This window comes from Dermacentor variabilis, chromosome 2, assembly GCF_050947875.1.
Source record: "Dermacentor variabilis isolate Ectoservices chromosome 2, ASM5094787v1, whole genome shotgun sequence".
Taxonomy (NCBI): Eukaryota; Metazoa; Arthropoda; class Arachnida; order Ixodida; family Ixodidae; genus Dermacentor; species Dermacentor variabilis.
Window position 1 is genome coordinate 73,466,688 of NC_134569.1, and position 22,702 is coordinate 73,489,389.

At 43.3% G+C, this 22,702-nt stretch overlaps 1 protein-coding gene across 9 annotated transcripts in view; it reads right to left on the reverse strand.

Annotated features, from left to right (window-relative positions):
* Positions 1 to 4,869: 4,869 nt before the first annotated feature.
* Svil (Supervillin) overlaps positions 4,870 to 22,702 on the reverse strand; it is a 360,495-nt gene continuing 342,662 nt past the window's right edge. For all 9 annotated transcript variants that reach the window (XM_075680927.1, XM_075680923.1, XM_075680924.1 and 6 more), the window contains 5 exons: positions 20,940 to 21,095; positions 19,253 to 19,417; positions 14,279 to 14,400; positions 13,409 to 13,564; positions 4,870 to 7,484 (listed from right to left, as the gene is read on the reverse strand). In XM_075680927.1, coding sequence (XP_075537042.1) covers positions 7,398 to 7,484; positions 13,409 to 13,564; positions 14,279 to 14,400; positions 19,253 to 19,417; positions 20,940 to 21,095 — 686 coding nt within the window. In that variant the 3' untranslated portion in view covers positions 4,870 to 7,397. The remainder of the gene's footprint in view (positions 7,485 to 13,408; positions 13,565 to 14,278; positions 14,401 to 19,252; positions 19,418 to 20,939; positions 21,096 to 22,702) is intronic.

Consider the following 22,702-nt stretch of genomic DNA (forward strand, 5'->3'; position numbering starts at 1 on the left):
AGCTCTTTCCTGCACCACAGTAAGTGAAAAGGAGTGCGCGCTTCGGCTTCAGGTCGCGACGCTGAAGTAGACAGTAGGCCGATATCAAGAGGAACTGCGGAAGCTGAAGGATGACTGCAACGTGAGTGCCTTCCTTGATGTTGCCGCTGATGCTGAACAAAATAGAGTGAAGGCTGCATTCATTGTGGACCAAATCAAGAACTACACCAAGAAGAAGGCAACGCAGGGTGAAAAAACTGTGAGGTGCGGCATAGTTCTAAGGAACTTGTCCATCAAAGCGTATGAGTACATCCGTTCCGAAGCGGTTCGGCGCTTTCCATGCAGAAATACTTTGCGTAAGTACATTGGAACGTCTACTGATGAAGTTGGCTTCAGTCCTTTGGTGCATTTGAGACTGAAAACAGAGCTTGAAGGCTTACCTGCAGATCAATAAAAAATGTGCAGCCTGATTGTTGATGAAATGCACATAAGACAAAAGCTTCAATATAATAAGCCATGAGACGCCTTCATAGGCGACGTCAACATGAGTCCTGATTTACGTCAACTGGTGCTAAGTGATAGGAGTGACCACCTGGCGAATTCCCTGCTATGCTTTCTTTGTGGCTTGACTGCACGTTGAAATACTAGTTCGGTATTTTTTCACTATGACATGCACGGGACCTGATGTTGCTGCAACCATCATTGATGCTGTGGAAAGAACTGAAGGATAGGGTTTTAAAATTGTCCATCTTGTGACTGAATCATAAAACGAATGTCTCGACTATGGAAATTTTGCACAAAGGGGAGGAAAGCACATCAACGCCGCATCCTTCAGACCTCTCCACGCATCTATTCATGGCTTACGTTCAATGCCGCATCATAAAAAATTTGAGCGCTAGGTCTCAGTTTCTTGCAAGATGTATGAGCGGAAACAAAGAGATTTCATCAGATCCTTTAAAGGAGCTCTGCAGGATGCAAGAAGGATCTACAGTAACGCCAATAAGGTTCCTGACGCGTGAGCATTTGTACCCCACAAAGATAGAAAAGATTAGCGTCAGGCATGCGGTGCAGATTTTCTTGCCACCTATCACAGCAGCACTGCAGCGTATGAAGCATCAGGCTGGCCACACCTGTGATTTTGAGTTCGCAACAATGGGCTCTACTGTGGAATTCATGACAGTCATGCACAAGTGGTTTGTTCTTATGGATGTTAATAAGCCGCACCAACACATCCATAACAATGATGCCGACACCCGACATTTCAGTGACCCAAATGGCTCAAGGTTGGTATGGCTCGAGAAAACTTTCCTGCGCTACCTCAACAAGTCGAAGAATGAAAGCCACCCTGACAGTTTCTTGAGCAAGGAGACGTGTCATGCACTGGTACTTATCACAACCTCAAACGTCATGTGCATCAGGTTCCTGCTGAATGAAGAAAAGACCATCTTAATTCTGACTCGAAAATTTTCTAGTGACTCAATTGAGGTCCTAGTTGGCTTTCTTCGAAGAACAGCAGGATGCAATGATGCTATGGATATGAGAAGCGTGCTCTGTGGGCTAGAGAAAATGTAGAAGACTGGCATTGTTTCTTCGTCGCTACAAAGCAATGTCAATGTCTCAACGTCACCCTGTGCTTCCGCAGCAGTTTCAAGCACTGGCACCCAGAACGTTAACTGCCCAGATAAGGATTTTTTTTTCCATTGGCAACAGAAGATAGGCTCCGAGAGCACTCCACCAGGCCCAGGCAATGGCTTCCCAATCCAGAGATTGATAGCATAGCCTTGATTGGAGGGTACATAGCCCACGTCATGACTAAGATGAATTGCCAGCGCTGCACTGAAATTGTTGAGAAGCCGAAAGGAAATGCACCTGTGGATCAACTCATTGATTATCAGGACATGGGAGGACTGAAGTATCCTACAAGTGAACTTCTCATTTCTGACAAGCCTCAATAGGTTCGTGGATACTGTTCTCCACTACAGGAAAGCAATTGATAGGCCATTGGAAACCAGTATGGAGCATGCTGTCGGTGTACTTATGGACATACCAGCCTTGAAATGCAAAAGTGCCGACCCAGCTCACAGGAAACAGTTCTTGGTGCTTTTGTGCTACAAGTTTATCAAGCCACTCCTAAACAATCATGCCATGAATATCACAGACAAGAACTCTGTGATGAAAATGTACGCGAAGAAGCCACTCTCGCGTAAAGTGCTGAAAATGTAGCAAGTGCTAGTCAAGTGTTGTTTTTGCTACTTTTAATGCTTTGTGAATTATGCAAAATATGCGCAAGCCTCCGTCGAATATGTATTCGTGTCTTTTTTTGTCATGTCGGGGGGGGGGGGAGGCGGCGGGGGATGGTCTGGCCCCCCTCTCACAGACGTTAACTAAAGGGAAAGGAGACTTCCTTTCCCGGGCGGCCGCTCTAATTATACCGGCTGTGTTTTTCTCTGGACCCAATATTGTCGTGCTGGGATGAACCGCGAGTAAATTATTTCCATATTTTATCCACAATGACTCACTTTTGTTTGACTGCCACAATGAACACCCCCGCGCTACGAGAAAACGGGAAAGAAACGACTGGCGTGTTAGAATGCCTTTCTTGAAAAAAGGCGAGCCAGCAAATGAGCCACATTATCGTAGGTCGTAAAATATGCCTGCTTGCGGGATACGAAAATAGTTTGCAGTTTACGTATTTAAAAAAAAAATGGTAGCGACAGCAGTCTGTACAGCCAGAACATACGACGGGCCGGCGATCAGCCGGTAGCGCTGCACTGTGGCAAGAGAGTGAAGCGCGGCGTCCAGCGAGCTCCCATTGCGCACAACCTGCCGCACAACCCAGCTGACGGGCATCTAAAAATAGAAGAGGCGCTGCTAGAATCTAAATGCAGTCGAACCTCGAACCTCTCGCGGTGATAGCGAAATAGTTCGATATAGCCAGAATTCGATATATATAACATATCGAATCTCTCGCGGTGATAGCGAAATAGTTCGATATGGCCAAAATTCGATTATATATATATATATATATATATATATATATATATATATATATATATAAAATCACGTAAAAACACGTAAAGAACGTGTACAAATCAATCAATGAACCAATGGTGATGCAGTAAATACTCACTTGAAGCTTCACACAAAGTATTTATTTCTTTAGCTGGAAGCCCTGCGGCAGTGTAGCCTGCTTCTCATTGGCAGCCGTGCTTCACCATGCCATCCTCAACATAGTCTAAACGATGCACAAGCAATAGGCCGGTGTCTTCCATTGCGCCGCAGTAGCGGCGTAGAAGGGCCGAAGCAGTTACAGCCTCAGTTGAAGTTGGGAGCGGGGCAAAATCGGTGCCTGCGGGAGCGTGTTTATTTGGCCGCTGCTTCCGCTGCGATCGCCATGTCCGTCAATCGAAGCATTTTGAAACATTGCCAATAACAAAGTATTGTGGCCTCTGCCATGGGGTCTATGAGCGAGCCCAGTGAACAGCGCGCGTCTTTGTGCAAGCAAACCGCCATTCCTCACGAGGCGCGGCAGGCGCAGAGCGCGGCACCGAGGAGTCGGTGCGGTAAACGCCATGCGTCGTTGACGTGTCGAACTAGCCAAGCCATAGGGTTTCGTGTTATAGTGACAAACTACGAGCCAAGCCGCCGTTTGGGTACCCCAATACGTTCAAATGGCGCCCACGGTGCAATCGATGTGTGCAACTATAGTGCGCACCAGTCGGGAACGCTATCTCCGAGGGTGTTGCGGAAAAACTCGCCGCCTGTCAACTTAGCACACGTGGTCTAGGGTAGCGAAGTTCTACATATCCATTTTACGGCCGACCCCGCTCAAAAAGAAAAAAAAACGCATGCGTTTTTCCAGGCAATATAAAAAGTATTCGATATACGGAATAACTCGATATACCCGTGTTCGGTATACCGAGGGTGGACTGTATTGCTTTATTATATTGAAAGATGACCATGTACATGCCCATCCCGTTATAATCCCCGATGGGATGGACAGTATAAATAAATAAAAAGTCATAACACACGCCAGTGAAGTCTGACCGACGTTTCCCCGCCGTTGCCATTATGAGGGCAGCACGTACATGCTAAAATTGGCGTGATGCTTGCTTTATTAACCGAAGGTATGTTTTAACGTAAAGAGCACCATAAAATATTTCTGAAGGTCTTGCAGTAGGTTCTTATCCTTGTAGGTATCAAAATTTAGTTTGCCCATTCCGTGCGATAGTCTGTAGTACTTGACCGATATGCATCCAGTTCCGGCTTCGTGGTATTGACTAGTCACTCGCAGTACTTTCAGCCAACAAGTGATGGATTCTAGATTTTGAGAACCGAGCGATTGAGCAACAAGAACAAGCAATCTGTTCGCACAACAACCCATTTTGTTGCTACAGTTGCTAAAAGTAGTCTCGCACAAAATCACTTTCATGGGGCTTGCACTTTATACTTAAAACATGCGAACATATGTAGCAGAGCAGGCTATGCCTCTCAGGTTAACCTTTACCAGCTACACTGCATAATTCACACTCTTCGAAAAGACTTGTGTATGTGGACAAGCTGCATACTTGTTCCCAATGCTCCATTTGCACTTTCAGTAAATGCCACTTCATAAGACACATTGTGATGACAAACTTGCCAACGGTATGAATACCAGGATGTTATCGCCGTTTTATATTGAATGTGAAAATGGCTGTTAATTATGCAAGAAAAACATCCAATATTTGATTTCGCTTCTGGCACTATTAGATTCATATTCAGTTCTGTCTCAAAAATTACTTATGCACACCCATAGTTAACTCCATCACAGCAGAACATTGTTAAAGAGCACATGTGCTAAACGGTGTATTTGGAACTCCAGTAGTAGAGCAAGCAGGCAATACACTAAGAAAAAATGAAAATGGGAGCACACAGCGACCAGTCTTTATTTACAGAAAAATGCTAGTAACATGTAAATCTTGTCTTAAAAAACGTGCTCTTTATAAAGTTTGACAGACTGTGGAAGAAGCACACACACGACACACAGCGTGGCCATTTGACTAAGTCTCAACTTGTAAGCAGTATCAATGCTGTTTCATAAGGAACATTCTTTTAATATTGAAGAGATAAAAGAATACAGGATAAAAACACCAATGCCATGCTCCACCAGGTTCACGATTTGACCTGCACACTCAAAACATGTATAGTAAGCTTTCTGCAAACCAGGCAAGCACATTTTGCTTCAGTCAAAAAAGAACAAGCCACTAAAGATGACCTTTGCATTCTGAATTTCGGGCAATATCATATGCACTAAAATGCCCTGCTTGTACAGTGAAGGAAGCACTGCAAAGCATAGACATGACTTTGTAGCTGTGGTACCTCAAAGGTGGTACAGGAAAGCCACACTAGCTGTTACAAGCTTTCACAAATGCAGTAACACAAGATGGATGCTACTGCATTAAGTTGTTGGTGATGTGGCATCCATTTGGGGTATGTGTACAGAACACCCTGTTTAACCTAAAGTGGCCAATGAAGCAGCAGGGTGCGTGCTACGCTGCAGTACAAATGAACCTAAAAATTCACCTAGCCACTTGTTAAATTGATTGTATATACTGTGCCAATCTAAGGAAGCACTCACAATTCGTATCAGCAATACTGCGGCTGGCAACTGAGAAAGGCTTGTCCAGACTAACGAATAATCGGTAAAAATATGAAAAAAAAAAATGAAACTGTATGCAGGCACTTCTTTCCATCACTTACACTTGTATTTCATTTGAACATATTGTAGCATTTGTCAGCATGATCACAACAGATGAGTATGCACACAACAACAAAGGAGTGCACTCAACAAAGAGTGAGAAAAACTTAAACACAGCACTCCCGATGCTCACTGGCAAGCGTGTAATGAACCCTGTGACAAATAGAAGACCAAGCATGTCATGCTTATCTAGAAACTGCACTGGTTAAGATAATATCTTCTGACTCTTACTCTGCATCCATGCAGATTGAGGCTTTCAACACATCACTTCACAATGTACAAAAAGAAATAAAAAATATAAACACAACCAGATTGCAAGATACACAAACTGCGCACAACACTGAATTACAATCTTTGCAAAAAATATACAGCTCTATAAGTGTATATACAATAAAGTGCAACAGCTCTCGTGTGATCTCACCAGCAGTCTAGAAGCAATTTTGTCTTATAGTATTTGTAATAAAACCTTCCTTCGATGTGAAATAAGTTAACAGTGTATATTCAGCAGCTTCTAGTATATCATGAACAAAATGCCTTTACAAAACAAAACAAAGAAATCAAAATCTTAAGGCATAATATATCTCTTGTATATACACTGTAGGTTAGAAAGCTAAAACTGCAAAATGGGGATTGCAGATGTCTCACATTGTATATTGCTGTCAATTTCTTCACATTTATTGTTAAAATATAGACCGCTATATGCTTTGTCGCTCCCCATTAAGTAACATACAAAAATACTCTGGCCACACTTACAAATTGAAGAGAGCACTGTATTTCAGACAGCTCCTCAGCAGGGGGACACGGACTTTCCAGGGGCTTATGATAAATTGTTCAAGGCTGCATTCGTGACTTCTCGGATACTCCTTAGAATCATCAATCATCCTTATATAGAATACACTGTCTTTTCCTTTTGCAACAAATGCTAAAATGACAAGTCAACTGCATCTCCATGTTGTGCAATATGTCTGAAAGATCACAGGTAAATAAAAAAAAATTATGAACAGCCTGTCCCCAAAGGGAACTTATATATTCTGACAAAAATACAACATAGTTAAATAAGAAGGGGCATAACGACAGATACGTATATATTAAGAAACAGCAAAGAAATGAAAAGGAGGATGTAGAAGAAGAAAGATGAAGTATCAGACATGTGACAACTTGCAAATAAAAAAAAGAAAAATCACATTTGGTGGTCATCGTCACATGCTCATAAGAGGCTGCAATATATATAGGTATGTTACGGGGGCCAGGCGAGACACACATGAGCAAATCTCATCACATCACAGCAATAGGGGGGGGGGGGAAGAAAAAAAAGCACATTTCTAGCAGCACGGCAGGAAACAGCAGAGTTGGCAGCAGATGCACCTCTCAAGGTCTCCTTTGTCCATCCATAATGAAAAGGTTTAACATGCATTCTCATAATTCCACATTTCTCACATAATTCAAACCGAACACATACAAACTTCACATGTATATTCCACATTCTTTTCCCATGAACAATTATGGAGAAGATGTAAAATTATTGGAATGCATGTACATTTTTCGGTACAGCTGTTGATCACATATCCCGAACATCTTGCTAGGCACCGTTGGCACTGGGGAGACCACGCTTTGAAAGTGAACACACGTCTCAAGTGGCATCTCTCCGACTTTAGGCCTGCATGAAATTTTCTCGAGGACCTCAGAATAGGCCGGCCTGTTTCTTGTGCTTGTTCTGCATCCAGTTTGGAAGCCCGTAGAACTTGGCCTTCGTGCACTCAAACACTGCCTGAAAGGTGTGTAAGGCAAACAAGTAGAACACAGTCAGCTAATGATTTGGCTAAAGAGGAACAGTTGTTCAGCACAGTCACTTGCCTGCACGTACGCATACGTTGGCACTTTCACGTTCTGATATTTAGTTTTCCTTCAGGTTTTCCCCGACGTTTTATGAAAATTCCTCGGCAGTCTACGAGACTAAGTGTAGGTGCAAGAAAATGGTGGTTCAGAACTTCGCAAGTTACTATGCCAGCCAATAATTTTAAACCACTTCCAGTAAACTGCAGGTCAGGTGGGATGCACTACAGTCAACTTCCATTAAATAGACCATGACGGGGCCAACAAAATAGATCAAATTATCTAACAGGCCAAATTAAACAAACAAAAAATGACATAACATATTGCCGATTTACTTGGCAGTATTTCTGCCCGAGTTTAACATGTCTCCGAATCAAATATGTGGCCACTTTCGTTCAGTCCAAAGTAGAAAACTAATGTAGAAATGACCTTAAAGCTCATAATCGAAGTAGACATCTGAAGCACACCCAATTTTTTAGCAAGAAAAATGGGCAAGGGTATAATAAAAATTGCACAATGGCGACACAATGGCAAGCCAGCTTCGCCGCAGTGCACATGTTATGCGGTAAAACACGACCACTGTGAAGGTAGTTTTGGTTTTGCATCCGATTGAACCGCGCAGACAATTTCTGACCCACTTTTCAAGGGGAGGGGGGGAAAAAGGTGCACTTTATAATCTAGCAAATACCGTAATCAGGCATTGTGAGCTACGGTTCCTGGTTGAAGATCTTCCTAGTAGAGGCTAAAAATAGGAGTTTTTGACGGGAAGTTGATGTGTGCTCAATGCATTCACTGTCCTCTAAGCTCTGCCGAGAGTCGCTGCCATTAAAGGGGTCACTGTTGGGATCACCATAACTGTTGTCGCATGTGTTCTGACTGGTCAAGTTTCAATTGTCTAGCAAAAGCCAATTTTAGGATCGAAACAGTGAAAGTTTGGGCCCATAGGAATGCATGCACACCGGTATGGATCAAATTACCAGAAAAATTGAATGAACTGGAGCCGAATTAACGGAAAGCTCAAAGCAACAAAACCAATAAAAGCATTATTTGTGGTTTGCATAGGTTCAGTTGAAAGCTTTGCTTCTTGCTGGTCATTGGAGGAACGAATTTTTCGAATTTTCCACAACTGACAAATTCCCTGAATATTCCAGCTTTTTCCTGACAGTAGGCACCCTGTTCATGCACTATATGGCACTGGTACAAGCAACATGACATTTATATAAGCGAAAGTAAAGTGACAATATTATATATATATGGCAGCATACAAGACTGAAAAAGTTCCATTCCAGAGCACCTACAGCAAGATGAAACATTACTTGTAATTTACTGACACTGTAGTCGTGAAATAGCACAAGATGCTTCTCTTGGTAGGAGCGCAATGTTACGATTCCTGAATTTGGCCCAAAAATTGTTTCACTATGCAAGATCGCATCGCACATTTCTCTGCAAGCTGATTCACGACTACAGTCAGCACCTGCAGCAAGATGAAACATTATTTGTAATTTACTGACATTCTAGTCATGAAATAGCTTGCAGAGAAATGTGCGATGCGATCTTGCATAGTGAAACAATTTTCTGGTCAAATTCAGGAATTGTGACATTGCGCCCCTACCAAGAGAAGCACCTTATCACCGAATAATATTTTTAATGTGGCATGTGCTTGTAGAACAACCTGCCCAATTTCAGCAGAATCTCAATGATAGGATTCTCTCGGGATGGTCTAAGAATTCATATCACCTGAAATTCACATCACCCAAAAACGTGAAACAACCGGAAAATTTTTTTCCTGCAATCGAAAGGCCTTTATTTCATGGTGAAATACAGTTGAACTTCGCAATAATGAAATTGGCAGGGAACGCAAATAAATTCGCTTTCGCAAGAATTTTGTTGTTGTGAAAAGAGACAGAACGTTGCATCGCAGAACAATGTTTTACTATCAAAATTCTGTTAGCCTACTTTGGCAAGCTTTGCTCGAGGATACAGAACCGCATTACCGACAGTACAAAGCGTACCGCATGCGTGGATCAGCAGTGGCAGCACTGCCATGGAGCAGTATTCTTGGTCAATTGGTTTTGGAGATACGATCACTTCTGCGAGATTTTGCGTAACTCGGCACCGGACGCAGAGCAACAGCGCATGCAGTAGCATTTCTCCAGCACACGCAGTCACCCATAGGCACCGACGCTTCTGGTGCCGAGCACGAAAGTGATTGTATCTCGTATACCCGAAGGCAAACGATCCGAGATTACGGCCCCTTTGCGTCAATCTACATCTGGCGCCAAATTCGCACACGGTGCCTGTCACCTGGCACGAAAACCAGCATTCCTGAAGCAAGCGATCAGCATTCCCCAGATGAACGCTCAATCACGGCCTGATGCATGGCACTCCGCGCTGCGACCACCATCTCAAGAGTCAAACAATTCAATCCCTGCCGACAATTCAGTCCTGCCAACGTGGATTTGATTGTCTGTTTTTTTTCCTGCATTTTTCTCACCAAGGCCCACATTACGCAATACACTGCCACGATCGGTGATCATTCGAAATGCACATTCAGTTTGCATTCAGTTTCGCCTCACGCAACTGGCCTAGGCTGCACCAAGTTTTCAGCCTTGGGGAATGCAAACTGAATGCGCGTTTCAAACAATTATCTCCGATCTCGCCTAGTAGACGTGCAAAAACTCTCGTCCCACGTCGGTAGCAACATGCGTGTCGCTTTAAATGGGCGATCAATAAACAAGATGGCGGCTATGACGTGTTTGCAACACACGCGATCGCTTCCGACGCTTGGTTCTTTTTGTAAACAAAAATGGCAGCGCCCACAGAAGTGTAATGTGGTGGTATTCTACACAACTTTAGTGCAAAGCAATTCCATTTGAGCACATTTTGGAGCCTGCCGAGTAGGTAATATGCAGGTTTACATTCCGGCAAATTTCGTTGATGCGGGATTGTAGTACAGTGACATTTCGTTGCCAAGAGGTACGAAATGCACTGAATCCTATGGGCATTCACCAGGGATACAAAAATATTTTGTTGTGATAACTCCATTGTTGCGGGATTTCATTATAGTGGGTTTCAACTGTATTTGGAAGTACACAGCAGAATTTCAGAAAATTGCATGTATTTATTGTGTTGACCTCGAAATTTGGAAAGAAAAATTGGGATTATGGAGGTGCTATTGCATTACTGATCACGCGAGCCCGGCTTTTCGTTGAGGCTGCACTGCCATCTTGTTATCGGCATAAGCATGAGATAGGAGGTTCAGATAGCTGCAAGGCTGTATTTCTCGCTGAAGAAATAAAAGCAATTAAAGCGAGTGAAAAAGAGGAAAACTAGTGTCATGACTCATTACTGCAGTTACGTAGCACAAAAGGAGTGCTCCTATCGCGTGACGTGAATTTGACTCACTGGTGCACTTGTTTCACGCACATTTTGGCAGCAGCGAGCTGCACATTTCGCTTGTTCAGAGGCTGCTGACATTAGAAGATCTGCATGGCTATCTCATGTTTCTTACACTGGTGTGTCCTAGCTACTGCCTGAATCGTGTGTCCCTGGCAAGACTGGATCGTGTGCGATTGCCGGCTCCTGATAAAGTTGCAAGGTGCTTGAAAATGGTCAACAAGTAGCATCATACTGCACAAAGCTAAAGAGTTTTTCCTTTTTTGAAAGGGAGGGGAGTCAAGGCGGAGTGACGTACCATATTTTAGTGTGTATAACCCGCTCCAAAAATTAAGAAAATTTAACAGTAAAGTTCGAGTGCCAGTTATATGCGAATTTTTTGCCTCGAGGTGTGGCTTCATGGCAGTGCAGAGTGTGCCATTGGGAAGCCACATTTAAAGTGCCCCTAAACAAATCTGAGCTCCAAAATTAGTTACTAGTGGCTGATGTGTACTAGTCTGCAATGAACATATAGCAGCAAGAATTTTTTGAAATGGTGCAGTAATAGCCAAGTTACAGGAGTTTGGTGAACGAACACGCATTAGCCGCGGTTTCTCGCTTTCCTTCGCTACCCTCTTCACTAACGGAGCCTCCTACTTGCCGCATATGCTCACCAACTCTATGCAGTAGAGCGAAACCTATGGGCTGCGTCAGCACACAATCCCTAACCACACAATCCCTAATGTCCACCCCTAATCGCCCTCCAGATGAAGCTGACTGAATGGAAACTACACAGAAGGTTCGGTGGCACACAAGGGACGAGCCCCACTCAATCTTCAGAACGCACAGTGGCTCTCGTCATGTTGGTGATGTTTTCCCTCGAAGACTGACAAATTATATGGTAAATATTAGTACAGAAGAAGGTCCCAGAGTTTAAACTGGCAAGGGGGCTTCCTGTGCCAAGTACAAAAAATTATCAAATACAGACAGGCAGTGGTGTTTCAGATCAGTGAAACAGTATCAGCAAAGATAAATTAAACGAGAATACAGAACTTCATTAGAACATCGTTATACAGAGAAATACACATAAAACTAATTAAGTTTACATTACAAATTGACAGCTTTTACCCTGCCAATGTTGCCTGGAGCACTCTTGATATCACCACATGCGACGGAGGCCCCAATAAGAACAGGAAAGAAGCAAGAGATTGTTTTTTGAATTTCTGGCGCTACCACATTTGCCAAAGATGATGGTCACTGCATTCTCTACATGATGTGCGGATAAGTTTGAAATGTGTAAAAAAATGTTGAGAGGTTGTTTAGGGGCCCTTTAAGGCATGGTTCTCTGCCATTCAAAGTTTCGTTACTTCTTAAGGGACCCCACCCTCTTCCCACCCCAGTATGCTGAAGCTCCCCTCTCTCCTCCTTCATGGTTGTGTATTCTCGTCCTCTTTATCATTTTGCATTTAGTAGTTAATGAATAGAGCATGCAGCACTGGCAAACAGATTTTGATCACGGTGAGCTCATGTCAAGAGCAGCCCTAGCACAGCAGAAGCTGAAGATAAAGCCGTGTTCACACTACAGAGAAAATTGCAATTTGAGCTTGCAGATTGCATTTCGTGGGATCATACGTCACCCATACCCAAGGCGCTCCCTCGGTCTGCGCAAAGCGCTTCACGATAAGCCAGAGAGCCTTAAGCAGCGCCAAGATTTTCAGCTTGGTCATGTCTACTCTGTCGCCGTTTTCCACACGAGGGGTTGCTTCGACTGTGCTGTCATGCTCAGTCTGTGTATGCTAGTGCGAAGTGATCAGATCCATGCCACATGTCACATGACTGATTCGTCCGCAATCACATCCGTCGCGTGAATCCAGCTTTATCAGCATCGCTGAAGAAGGAGGAATAGAGCCACTGGCCGAAGATATGATGTGGATGAACCGTGCATCTACAAATGGAGACCATTTTTGCAAAGATTTCAGCATTGTTGCATGCAGTTATTTCCGTGGGTTACACAACTGGAGTAGTTCTTCGGCCTCTGGGTTACACGCAGAAAAATACAGTAGGTTGCCCTGACAGATGGAATGGGACTGGCACATAAGCGCGGCCACACTGTCGGCCTGACAGCAGGAACTGTCTAGCGCTACCGGTGCCTCTTCGGTGGCTCCTCAATAACTCATATTGCAATATATGTTGCATATATGTCGAATGGTTTGAACCGCACGAGAAGCAGTTCCAACCATTCAAAATTTAGCTGGTTCGAATCTAATGAACTTGGGTCGGGACTTGAGAAATTCACATAATCCCATATCGCAATGAGTTCTAAAAAATTTGTATCAGGCGTGATCGTATCACCAAGATTCTACTGTATTTACCACCGATTCAGCTGCAACACACTATCATAAAAAATGCCCATCACTCATTCTTGTCAATCCCACTGAGATATGAAAACATATTGCTCTAGATAAACATTATCGGTGAGCAAACCTCAAAGTCCTCGTCGGTGAGGTAAGACTCGAGCCTCTTTGGGTCAACACCTTCAGGCAGGGGGACAGACTTCAGCTCCTCGAGTGTGTAGTGGGTCTTGGTGAGCTGGGCAAGCGTCTCCTGGACTGAAAGCCTGTCACCATGAGTTCTATCTTCCTGTAGAAAGAAAAGTATTTGACCGATTGTAAGCAACGCTGAGCAGCAAAAGAATGAAAAAATTGGACCGTGTTCAACAAATTAAGCAAGAAATACAGCTGGTTGCGAAATTTTCAAGAAATTATAGCTATAAAAAAAAAAATTACCACCAATGCAATGTTTAAGATCCGACTTTAAGATCAGATCAGGTTTTCTCCATGCTTCACTGCTGTTCACAAAGCCCATCTCCGAGTTGCAAATACTACTTCCGGGTAGCCACCTATGATTTGCCATGTCTACTGGCCCAAGGCTTCAGGTTGATTCATTCGACCTCATACTGCCACTCACTGAGCTGTTTATCTGCTAATCTGGTTAGCTCAGATGGTAAGGCAACAGCTCCAGTAGGTGGTTTTGGCTCTAGGTATAATTCCCAGACTAAAATGAATTTCTTTTGAACTGCAAAGATTCCCAAGATACCCACATGGGTTTCCTTAATAGCTCCTTGTTAATCTTGGGTTAAAGACAATTTTACCCTTTCACTTCTGGATAGAGTTGGCCACGTTTCCACTAAGTGCATACTCTGCTCACCGAATTGTCCAGTGGAAGAAAACAGCTTGGCCACGCAAGTGGTCCAACATATCTCACAAAATGAGCGCACTTGCATTGTGCGTGAGTAGAACAACTTTAAACTCCCAACAATCTGCTGGTCACAGCTAGTGCGGCTCGTACACTTACTCTTATGTTGATCGTAGCAATGTCATCCCTGTCCTGCCACTCTGGAAAGAGGCAGGTGAACTCCACAGGCTCCAAGCCTGCAAACACCAGGTACACCTTTGGGGGGTCACTGGGATTTGTTTCTGGAAAAATAAGAAAAAAAATATAAGAAGGACGTTATTTGGCTATACATAAACTGTGCAAATGCCAGTATCATACGTGGCTGTATACGTACCTACAAACACTAAAATAGCAAATTTTATTTGCTATACACATTACTTAATATATATCCGATTACACAAGAGTAGCTTCAAGTTAAGTAAGCTCAAATATACTATTGGCAACAATAGTTTAGAGCCCGCTATTGAGACAATAAAAATTAAATATGGCTGTAGTCGTGCACCACAGAATCGGGAAGTGCATCCTTTAAAACACTCAAATTACAGGCCACACCGCTAAGTTTAGAACTACGTTGTTGGTTGCAACTATACATACCAGGTGCTTCTGTGACAACATAAAGCGATGTTTAATCATCGCCTGTGGCAGATAGCACAATTCAAGTCCTTGAGTTGGTCTACCCGTGGAGGCGGGCATTACTTAAAAAATCGAAATGCGCTATCAACTAATTTACAAAATTCATGAATACTGTTTTCAACAAATTACCTTATGGCACACATTTTGCAATGTACAAATTGCAGCCAGGGAGACTGCAAGGCATATCCAGTGAAGAAAATTGTGTAGATGACACCATTTTCGAAATCTATGCCATCAAACTTGCAGTAAAAATGCACTGTCGTTCCACTTACTATTCCGTTCTTAAAGGGCCCCTGAAACGGTTCGGACAAATTTTGTAGACGGGTAGGGTACAGCTTAAGTAGAACATTCGCACCACAGTTTGAGTGAAGCGTTACGTATTAATGGAGCTACAAGCGATTAGAAGCTACCCTCCTCCCCATCCACGCTTTTCCTCCTCAACTCGTTCACCGAGCGAGCGGGGCTACGCTCCGCCTTCACTGGTCCTGCGTCACAATGCGACGTCACATCGTCCACTTCCGGTTGTTTTGGAGCCCGCCCCCGCCCGCGCGAGACCTCTCCGCTAGCCGCTTGGCTGTCGACCCCAAGCGAGAGCTATCGAAGCAGCGTGCGTTGCGAGCATTCTGTCATAGCGCCAAACGTGTCTGGTATTCCGTTAACCACAGGCAAGCTGGTCATTTCGGCAAATCACTGGAGGCATAAATTCAAGCTGATGAAGGAACTTTGGCGTAGACGTACGTGAGCGGCCTGATCGGTCTACACGGTCCAGACACTTGTTGGCGCAGCGCTTAACCAGCCAAACAAAGCGCTAATATTGCTCTAACCAAGTGTAAAACATTTTAAACATTTATAAAAGCAACGTGTCGATGATTACACTCCTGCGAAAAATACGCACCAGCAGCAAAGAATACGCTTCGTTGCTGCTACTGTGTATGGTTGCGCTCTATGCCACCAGGTGGCTGCACCGTGCAGACCATTCACATTTGCCCTTCTGCTCATCTCGGCTTATCCCGTTACGGCACAGTCAAGTGGCCAGACCCTGTCCCCTTGCGCTTACGTTTGCCCTAATACAGGACTCGCGAAACGCTGTTGCGTTAGTAATCTTCCGGTGTAAAGTGACGGCCACAAACGCGCAAATCCTGGCACCTATCGGATAGCGGTAGTCCGATGCGCAGCAGCTAGTTCGCTCGTACGCTGCGTTGCAGAGGGACACGATGTCGCAGCTTGACATATTGCCAGTCGCTACGTTTGCAGTCCACAAGGCAACAAAGTCTAATCATAGTGCTCGCGAAAAGACAGACCAACTGTGACCGCGGAGCTCTCGTCAAAATGGAGTACGTTGTAACACAAGCAGACGACACTTGCTGTGTGCCGGAAGTGCTTAATGTACTGAAAGATTGTTCTTGTGCATTCTCTTTATGCTACTTTCTTATCATAAAAACAAATTAACTAACATTCCAACTATTACGAAGATCATTTGTTTACCATAAAGTTGGAAAAATTATCGATCACGCGCCCTGGTCAGCCAATCGAATAGCTCGCCCCACTGGCGTCATATGGGTGATTTTGGTCATATGGGTAGGGGCGGCTTAAAATTCCGCCGAGCAGTGCGCTGCGATAGGCAGCGATGTGCATTTTTAAAACCTTATAATAAATTACACGCTTTACGCAGAGCACTTAGATGTGTCAATTAATGATCAGAAGGACCTACTCTAACGACTCAGTAAGTTTGTAGAAAATCGTCAAAAGCGTTTCAGGGTCCCTTTAACAAAATGCCGTTTCATGGTTTGAAGTGTAAAGGTATGGATGGCCGATGCGTTTATTCACAAAGTGTGGGAATTATCTTCAAGCTGACGTCATCCTGAGAATTCATTCTAAGTGGAACCACCTTGCGAACCCCCCGGCTACAATTTGTAAATTGCAATGTGTCGTAAGGTCATTAGTTAAAACAATTACAGCCAAACCCATCTATAACGATACCGATTTTAACAATGGTATATTGGATATAATAACGAGAAACTGACCAACTTTTGTACGCGTTCCATGGTAAAATAAACGACTGAGTATAATGCTCTCATTCTCATGCAGCATTCATTAAAATCCAAAACGAAAAAATGAAAGTCACTATGCCACACCTGCACTCAACATGGCATGCCTTCGGCTAATTTCCTCAAAAAAGAAAAAAAATAACAGAAAAGAAAAAAGAAAGTAAGCTGTAAACAAGAGAGATTGGAGATTCAGATAGCTGCAGTGCTGTATTTCTCTATGTAGAAATAAAAGCAACAAAAGCGAGTGCAAGAAGCAAAAATTAGTGTTATTTGTTACTGCAGTCATGTGATGGACACAGAGCAGTCCTATTGCCTGATATGAATCTGAATGACTGGTACTTTGCTAACATTTTTCCAAGCAGCAAGCTGCACACTTCGCATATTCAGTGGCAGACATTTCAAGATCTGCCCAGCCATCTCAAGTTTCTTTTGTTGCTTTGTCCCAGCCACAACCTGACAGCGATAAGGACATGGTTTGAGCAAGATAAAGGATTCATTACTTTTCTTTGAGATGGTGCAGCTACTTCGTATTGTCCAAGCTGACAGGTGCAAAGGTAGAAAAGTGTCGAATCATTATCGAGCACCGAAGATGACTGAGGGGATAGAATACAGAGATAAGACTGCTCAAAGAAGTGAATGCCTCTGGTCTTGCTAACACAGCAAGACTGGGCGGTGTGACTGCCAGCTCTCAATGAAGTTATAAGGTGCAAAGTTCCTTGATAACGAACACAGTTTTCTTTTTTTCCTTTCTTTTTTTAGACTGAGGAAGGGGGGTGAGGGCGCATCGGCACAGCTGCACTGCCAGCCTGAAAGCGGTGGTGTATGGCCCTGCTGGCACCTCCAAACCGTCTCCAACTAGGATCACACAGCAGCTCGGTTGTTCGTATCATCAGCCGCAGTGCGAAGAGTGGATCAGAACATTAGAAATTAAGCATGTGTAAGCTAATGAACCTGGGACATGAATTATGAAAAATTCTTATTCCACAATTCGCACCAGGCGGTACTGTACCACAGAGATTCTACTACAGTTTACTCTCGTTACAACAGACCCTGATACTCCGACAAAAAAATGTCCGTCTTATTCCGAAGTCCGTAATATCCAAAATGCCTTGCTTCCGAAACTGTGGTCATAATGTGCGACACCGTTATTGCGAAGAGTGAGTTACAAACATCCCAAGTAAAAAACAAACAAACAAAAGTCCTGAAAGGCCAAGCATAGATTGCAATAGCAAATTAAGCAAGCTAAGCATGGCAGCAGCAGTGAGCTAATTGACCTTCCTGCTGCCTCTCGTTTCAACGTGAACTAAATGTCAAAAGCACAGTGGTACGAAGCTATCGGCACTGGGTGCAATTTGTTGACATTGCAGATCGCTTTTAAGAAATAGCGCCTGTGTGGGCGTGCACTTAGTCCACATCACAGATCGCTTTCAAAATATGTTGCCTGTGCAGGCAAGCTGTAAGCAGCAGCTACCAGAGTAGAACCCCCTTTTCTCTCGCCTCACACCCCCTGTGCCTTGCATGCGAAAGAATATGGCATGTTTCCACCCTCCCTTTCTCCCTTGCGCAATAGTGAGCCATGATCGTCGGCTGACTCTCACAAGTCAGTTGTCAGTCCGTGTCAACACAGACAAAGTATGTTTTATAAGTCCGATTTTTCAAAAAAATTGTTGCAAATAAAAAAAATTAATTGGGTGTTGTTACGTGCCAAAACCACGATCTGGTTATGAGGCATGCCATAGTGAGGCACTCTGGAAATTTTGACCACCTGGGGTTCTTTAACGTGCACCTAAATTTAAGTACACGGGTGTATCGTCCGCTGCAGCCGATAGTCTGGAAATTTTGACCACCTGGGGTTCTTTAACGTGCACCTAAATTTAAGTACACGGGTGTTTCATCCACTGCAGCGGATAGTCTGTTGTAGCACGGTCCATTAAATGTGAACTTCGTTGCATTAATGAAATAGGTAGAACAAACTAACGCTGAAATATGATCCGTTATATCCGAAAGTGTTGTACGGGGGTCCATTGTAACAAGTGCAGACTATTTCGTTGTTCATTATAGCCATCTGGAGTAGCATGCTAGGCACTCCACCAGTTAAACCTATCCGGAATTCATTAAGAGCCTCTCTCTAACCACGCTGCTTCAATACGGTTCAACATCAAACTACAACACCAAATTTCAGATGTACGTACATCAAGACATCTAGTGCATGTCTAGCCCTTATCTGAGCGACCTTTATCGATAAGGGATAAGGGTTGATGTGCTAGGCTTTTGTAATGGTGACTAATTAAATAGACATATAGAGTTGCACTATGATGTTGGCGGGCCTAGCTTTGCAGTGGGTGCACTGCAGTTTTTGCTAACTACTTGTTATTTGTTCTTCTGTACACACAGAAAAATGAAACAAATGTACCTTGGGAGTAGTGTAGGGCTGTTTCCATGGCCAGGCGACGTGTTGTGTTCCACCGCACCTTTTCTGAACTGTTTGGAATGCGAGGCAGGCCTGTTTCAGAGTCATTGGCTGGCCACCATCCTTGCCAAATGTACATCTCATGACGGTTGTCAAGGAAGAATACAGCTGCAAGGAAGAAAGCCAACTATGTACAAGTGCAGACCAACTATGTACAAGTGCAGATGTACCTATTTAAACTTAAACAATGCATTACAGTGAATAACATTTTCTCCTGAATTCTTGTTCTGCAGCACGAACCATTCAAAATGCAAACAGAACAACCATGACATCAAAACTTTTTCACTTATGCATCAAAGCATCCATAAATTGTATGCGTTTAAATTGTACCTGGCTGAACAGTGAACATCACAAGTAAAGCCAAACCCACTGCAGGAAGAATACATGTGGAAAAGTGGTTGGTTGATTTTTTGGTTAATTTGAAACCATACGGCTGGCACCCACACACTTCTATGGGCCCAAATTGATTCTTTTGATCCTGAAATTGGCCTTTGCCAACTTCACTGGTTAGCATGCACGTGCCTGATACCCAAGGTGACCCCAATAGCGGCAGCGTCCTTCTTGGAAACGCTTAGATAATAGTGAATGAGTCCACTTCCCTCTAAATATACAATTTTCATGCCTGCCCGAGCAATACTTTCTAGTGAAAATGGTAGCTCACTATGAATGGTGAGATATTTACTTATTTTACCGGTTTTTTTTTTTTTCAGGAAAATTGGTCCATAAGTTGGCTGCACAGTGCAATCAGATATGAAACCAAAACCAGATTCACAGCTTATCAACACAACAGCTTATCGCAACAGCAAGCCTAGCCAGCGCCATCACCACTGCATTCACAAGATGGCAACAGAACAATTTCTCGCATGGCAAGATGACAACAATGCAGTGCTTTCAGTATAATCATGAAAGCTAATTCAAGAGGTATATTATTTTACATGCTAGGCTAGTGGCAACAAGTTATGCCACGCATTTTTGGGTTTCTGTAGAACTGCGTGCGTCGCAGGACAATCTAGCGAAACAAACTGACAAAGCGGTTAGTCATAGTCGTGTGATAAATACAGAATGTCAAATGCACAATGGACTGTGCGGGAGATGACATGTTGCAGTTTACAGAAAGCAATAAAGTGTTGCCTGAGAATGATGATGATAGACATTAAGTGCAACTAAATTTCCATTTTGTGAAGGTAAAGTTCACTGGTTTCATCTCTTGCTGACAGAGTCGGCGGCATGTAACGTTTTCTTGGCATAAAATCGTGTGCACATTAGACTTACTTTGCTTAGAAGCTCTAATGTCATTTCTACATTAGTTTTCTACTCTGAACCCTAAAAGGTGCTTGTGCATTAGATTCAAGGGTGAGTTAGAATCTGGCAAATACTGCGAGATGAATCATCAGTGTTTCAGCGTCTTTTTCTTCTTGTTCAATTTGACAAGCCCAATAATTTAATCACTTTCATTTGTCCCATACAGGTCGAATTAACATAAATGGACTGCAGTTTACTGTCTTAACCACATCCTTTTTTCATGGCACCTGTAACAGACTCTGGCTTATCAAATAAGTCAGCCCAGGAGGATTCATTGAGCGACAATCAGCCTCAGCCCAAGAGCTCCTGGTGTATGTCGCAAGCTCACCTGGCTGTGGAGCATTGTACAGGTCTGACTGCAAGAACGGATAGGCACAAGGCACATCAGTCTTCTGAAAGGGGCAGAACACCTCGTTCGCTTCAAAGGTGCCAGACACCAGTGTCATGTGGAAGAGTCTTGGCGTGAAATCGAAATCGAGTGTGCCTGCAGAATATGAAACAAATTCTTGTTTTTGAAGGCAGCAGCAGTTCATCAATGAATTGCAACATTTCTGGAACAATGAGCACTGCTCTAAAACAGCTATACAGAAATATCATATAAACGTCACTATCAAATAAGTTCAAAGAATTTCATCAGCCTGCAACATGTGGTTAACTTATGATCTTTTCAAGATGGTCAACTGAATAACGTTCTTGCAATTAGCTTAGCGGTGCTTTGCAAAGTTGATAACAGATAACTACAATGTAATAAACTTAGTTTTCTGCCTCAAGACCCTTTTTGAGGTTTTGAGGGTTTTGTGGAATCGCCTTAATGTTGAGGCTTGTCAAGTGCCCAGTCTTTTTTGCTAATTGCAAGACTGCTCATACATGACACATACAGCAACTAGACGACATTTTTGGCATGCATGTTTAATGCTAGACAAACTTTTGATGAGAACCACATAAAAGTTAGCAAAATGGCGTGAACTATGAATTATGTCAATGTGGAGGTCATCTTCTAGGTTAACTACAGTCAAACCAACTTATAATGATCCCAGATACAATGATTAATTGATTATAATGCTTGCATTTCCCTGTATCTACGATTTTCCAGCTGAGCCTGTTATAGCTGTGTCCAGATATAACTAACATTCAGAAGCATAGTACTGGTACAAGAAAGACTTCAAACTCACACACTACGCTTAGTTGTACGATTTGGACCAAGACCAATTTGGATAAACAGTCCTTGAGTGTTGCTATCTTATCACTGCTGTCGATATTGACACGGCCCAAGATGGCATGAATGCAGCCCGACAGGCCACTGCTGAGCAAAGTTGCAAAGAGGTTACTACACAGTAACCCTGTGTAGTAACCACAGTAACAGTAACAGGTAGACCACAGTTCATCAATGCTCGCTTTATGCCTTTGCTGATACCGGTTCATGGTGGCATTTTACGTTTCCGACTTCATACTTTTATGGCCGAAACGACAGAAAACATAACTATGAGGCTCCTGGCATGCGTGTGGCTGATGTTGCAGCTGTAATGGCAAGACCTTTGCAAAATGCCGGCAAGCCGCACTAGTTTCCACTTCCAACCAACTAGAATGCTTTGCTATGGTACGCAGAATTCATTCATGTCCTGCTGATAAGTAACATACATTACGCTCTTGAAGAAAAAATGGTGGCTGCGCTCTTAGTTTTGAAATGGCCAGATAGGCACCGACCCAGCCCTATTTTGAAGGAGCTACGAGACTACATTTCTTTCTTAGGATGACATTTTTAACAGAAATTCACAGTTAGATGGGGGAAAGTGTAGGGACCATAAATAGAGATACTGAAAATCTGATTCACACAAAACTGCTGTCTAGTTGTAATTGCCAACATCGGATTCACTGTCCTTAACTAACTTTTGAAGAGAGCGTTCACATATAACAAACTACTGGTAAAATGACCACTTCACGTGGAACTTTCAAGTATGTTATAACAGGTTTGACTGTACATGAAGTGTTGAATTATCTGTGCTTCAATTTGCTGCTATTTGTAGATAAAATCAAATTGTTTGACCAGTTCAAATTTTATCCAAATATAAAGTTCAAGGTGGAGCGGGGTGT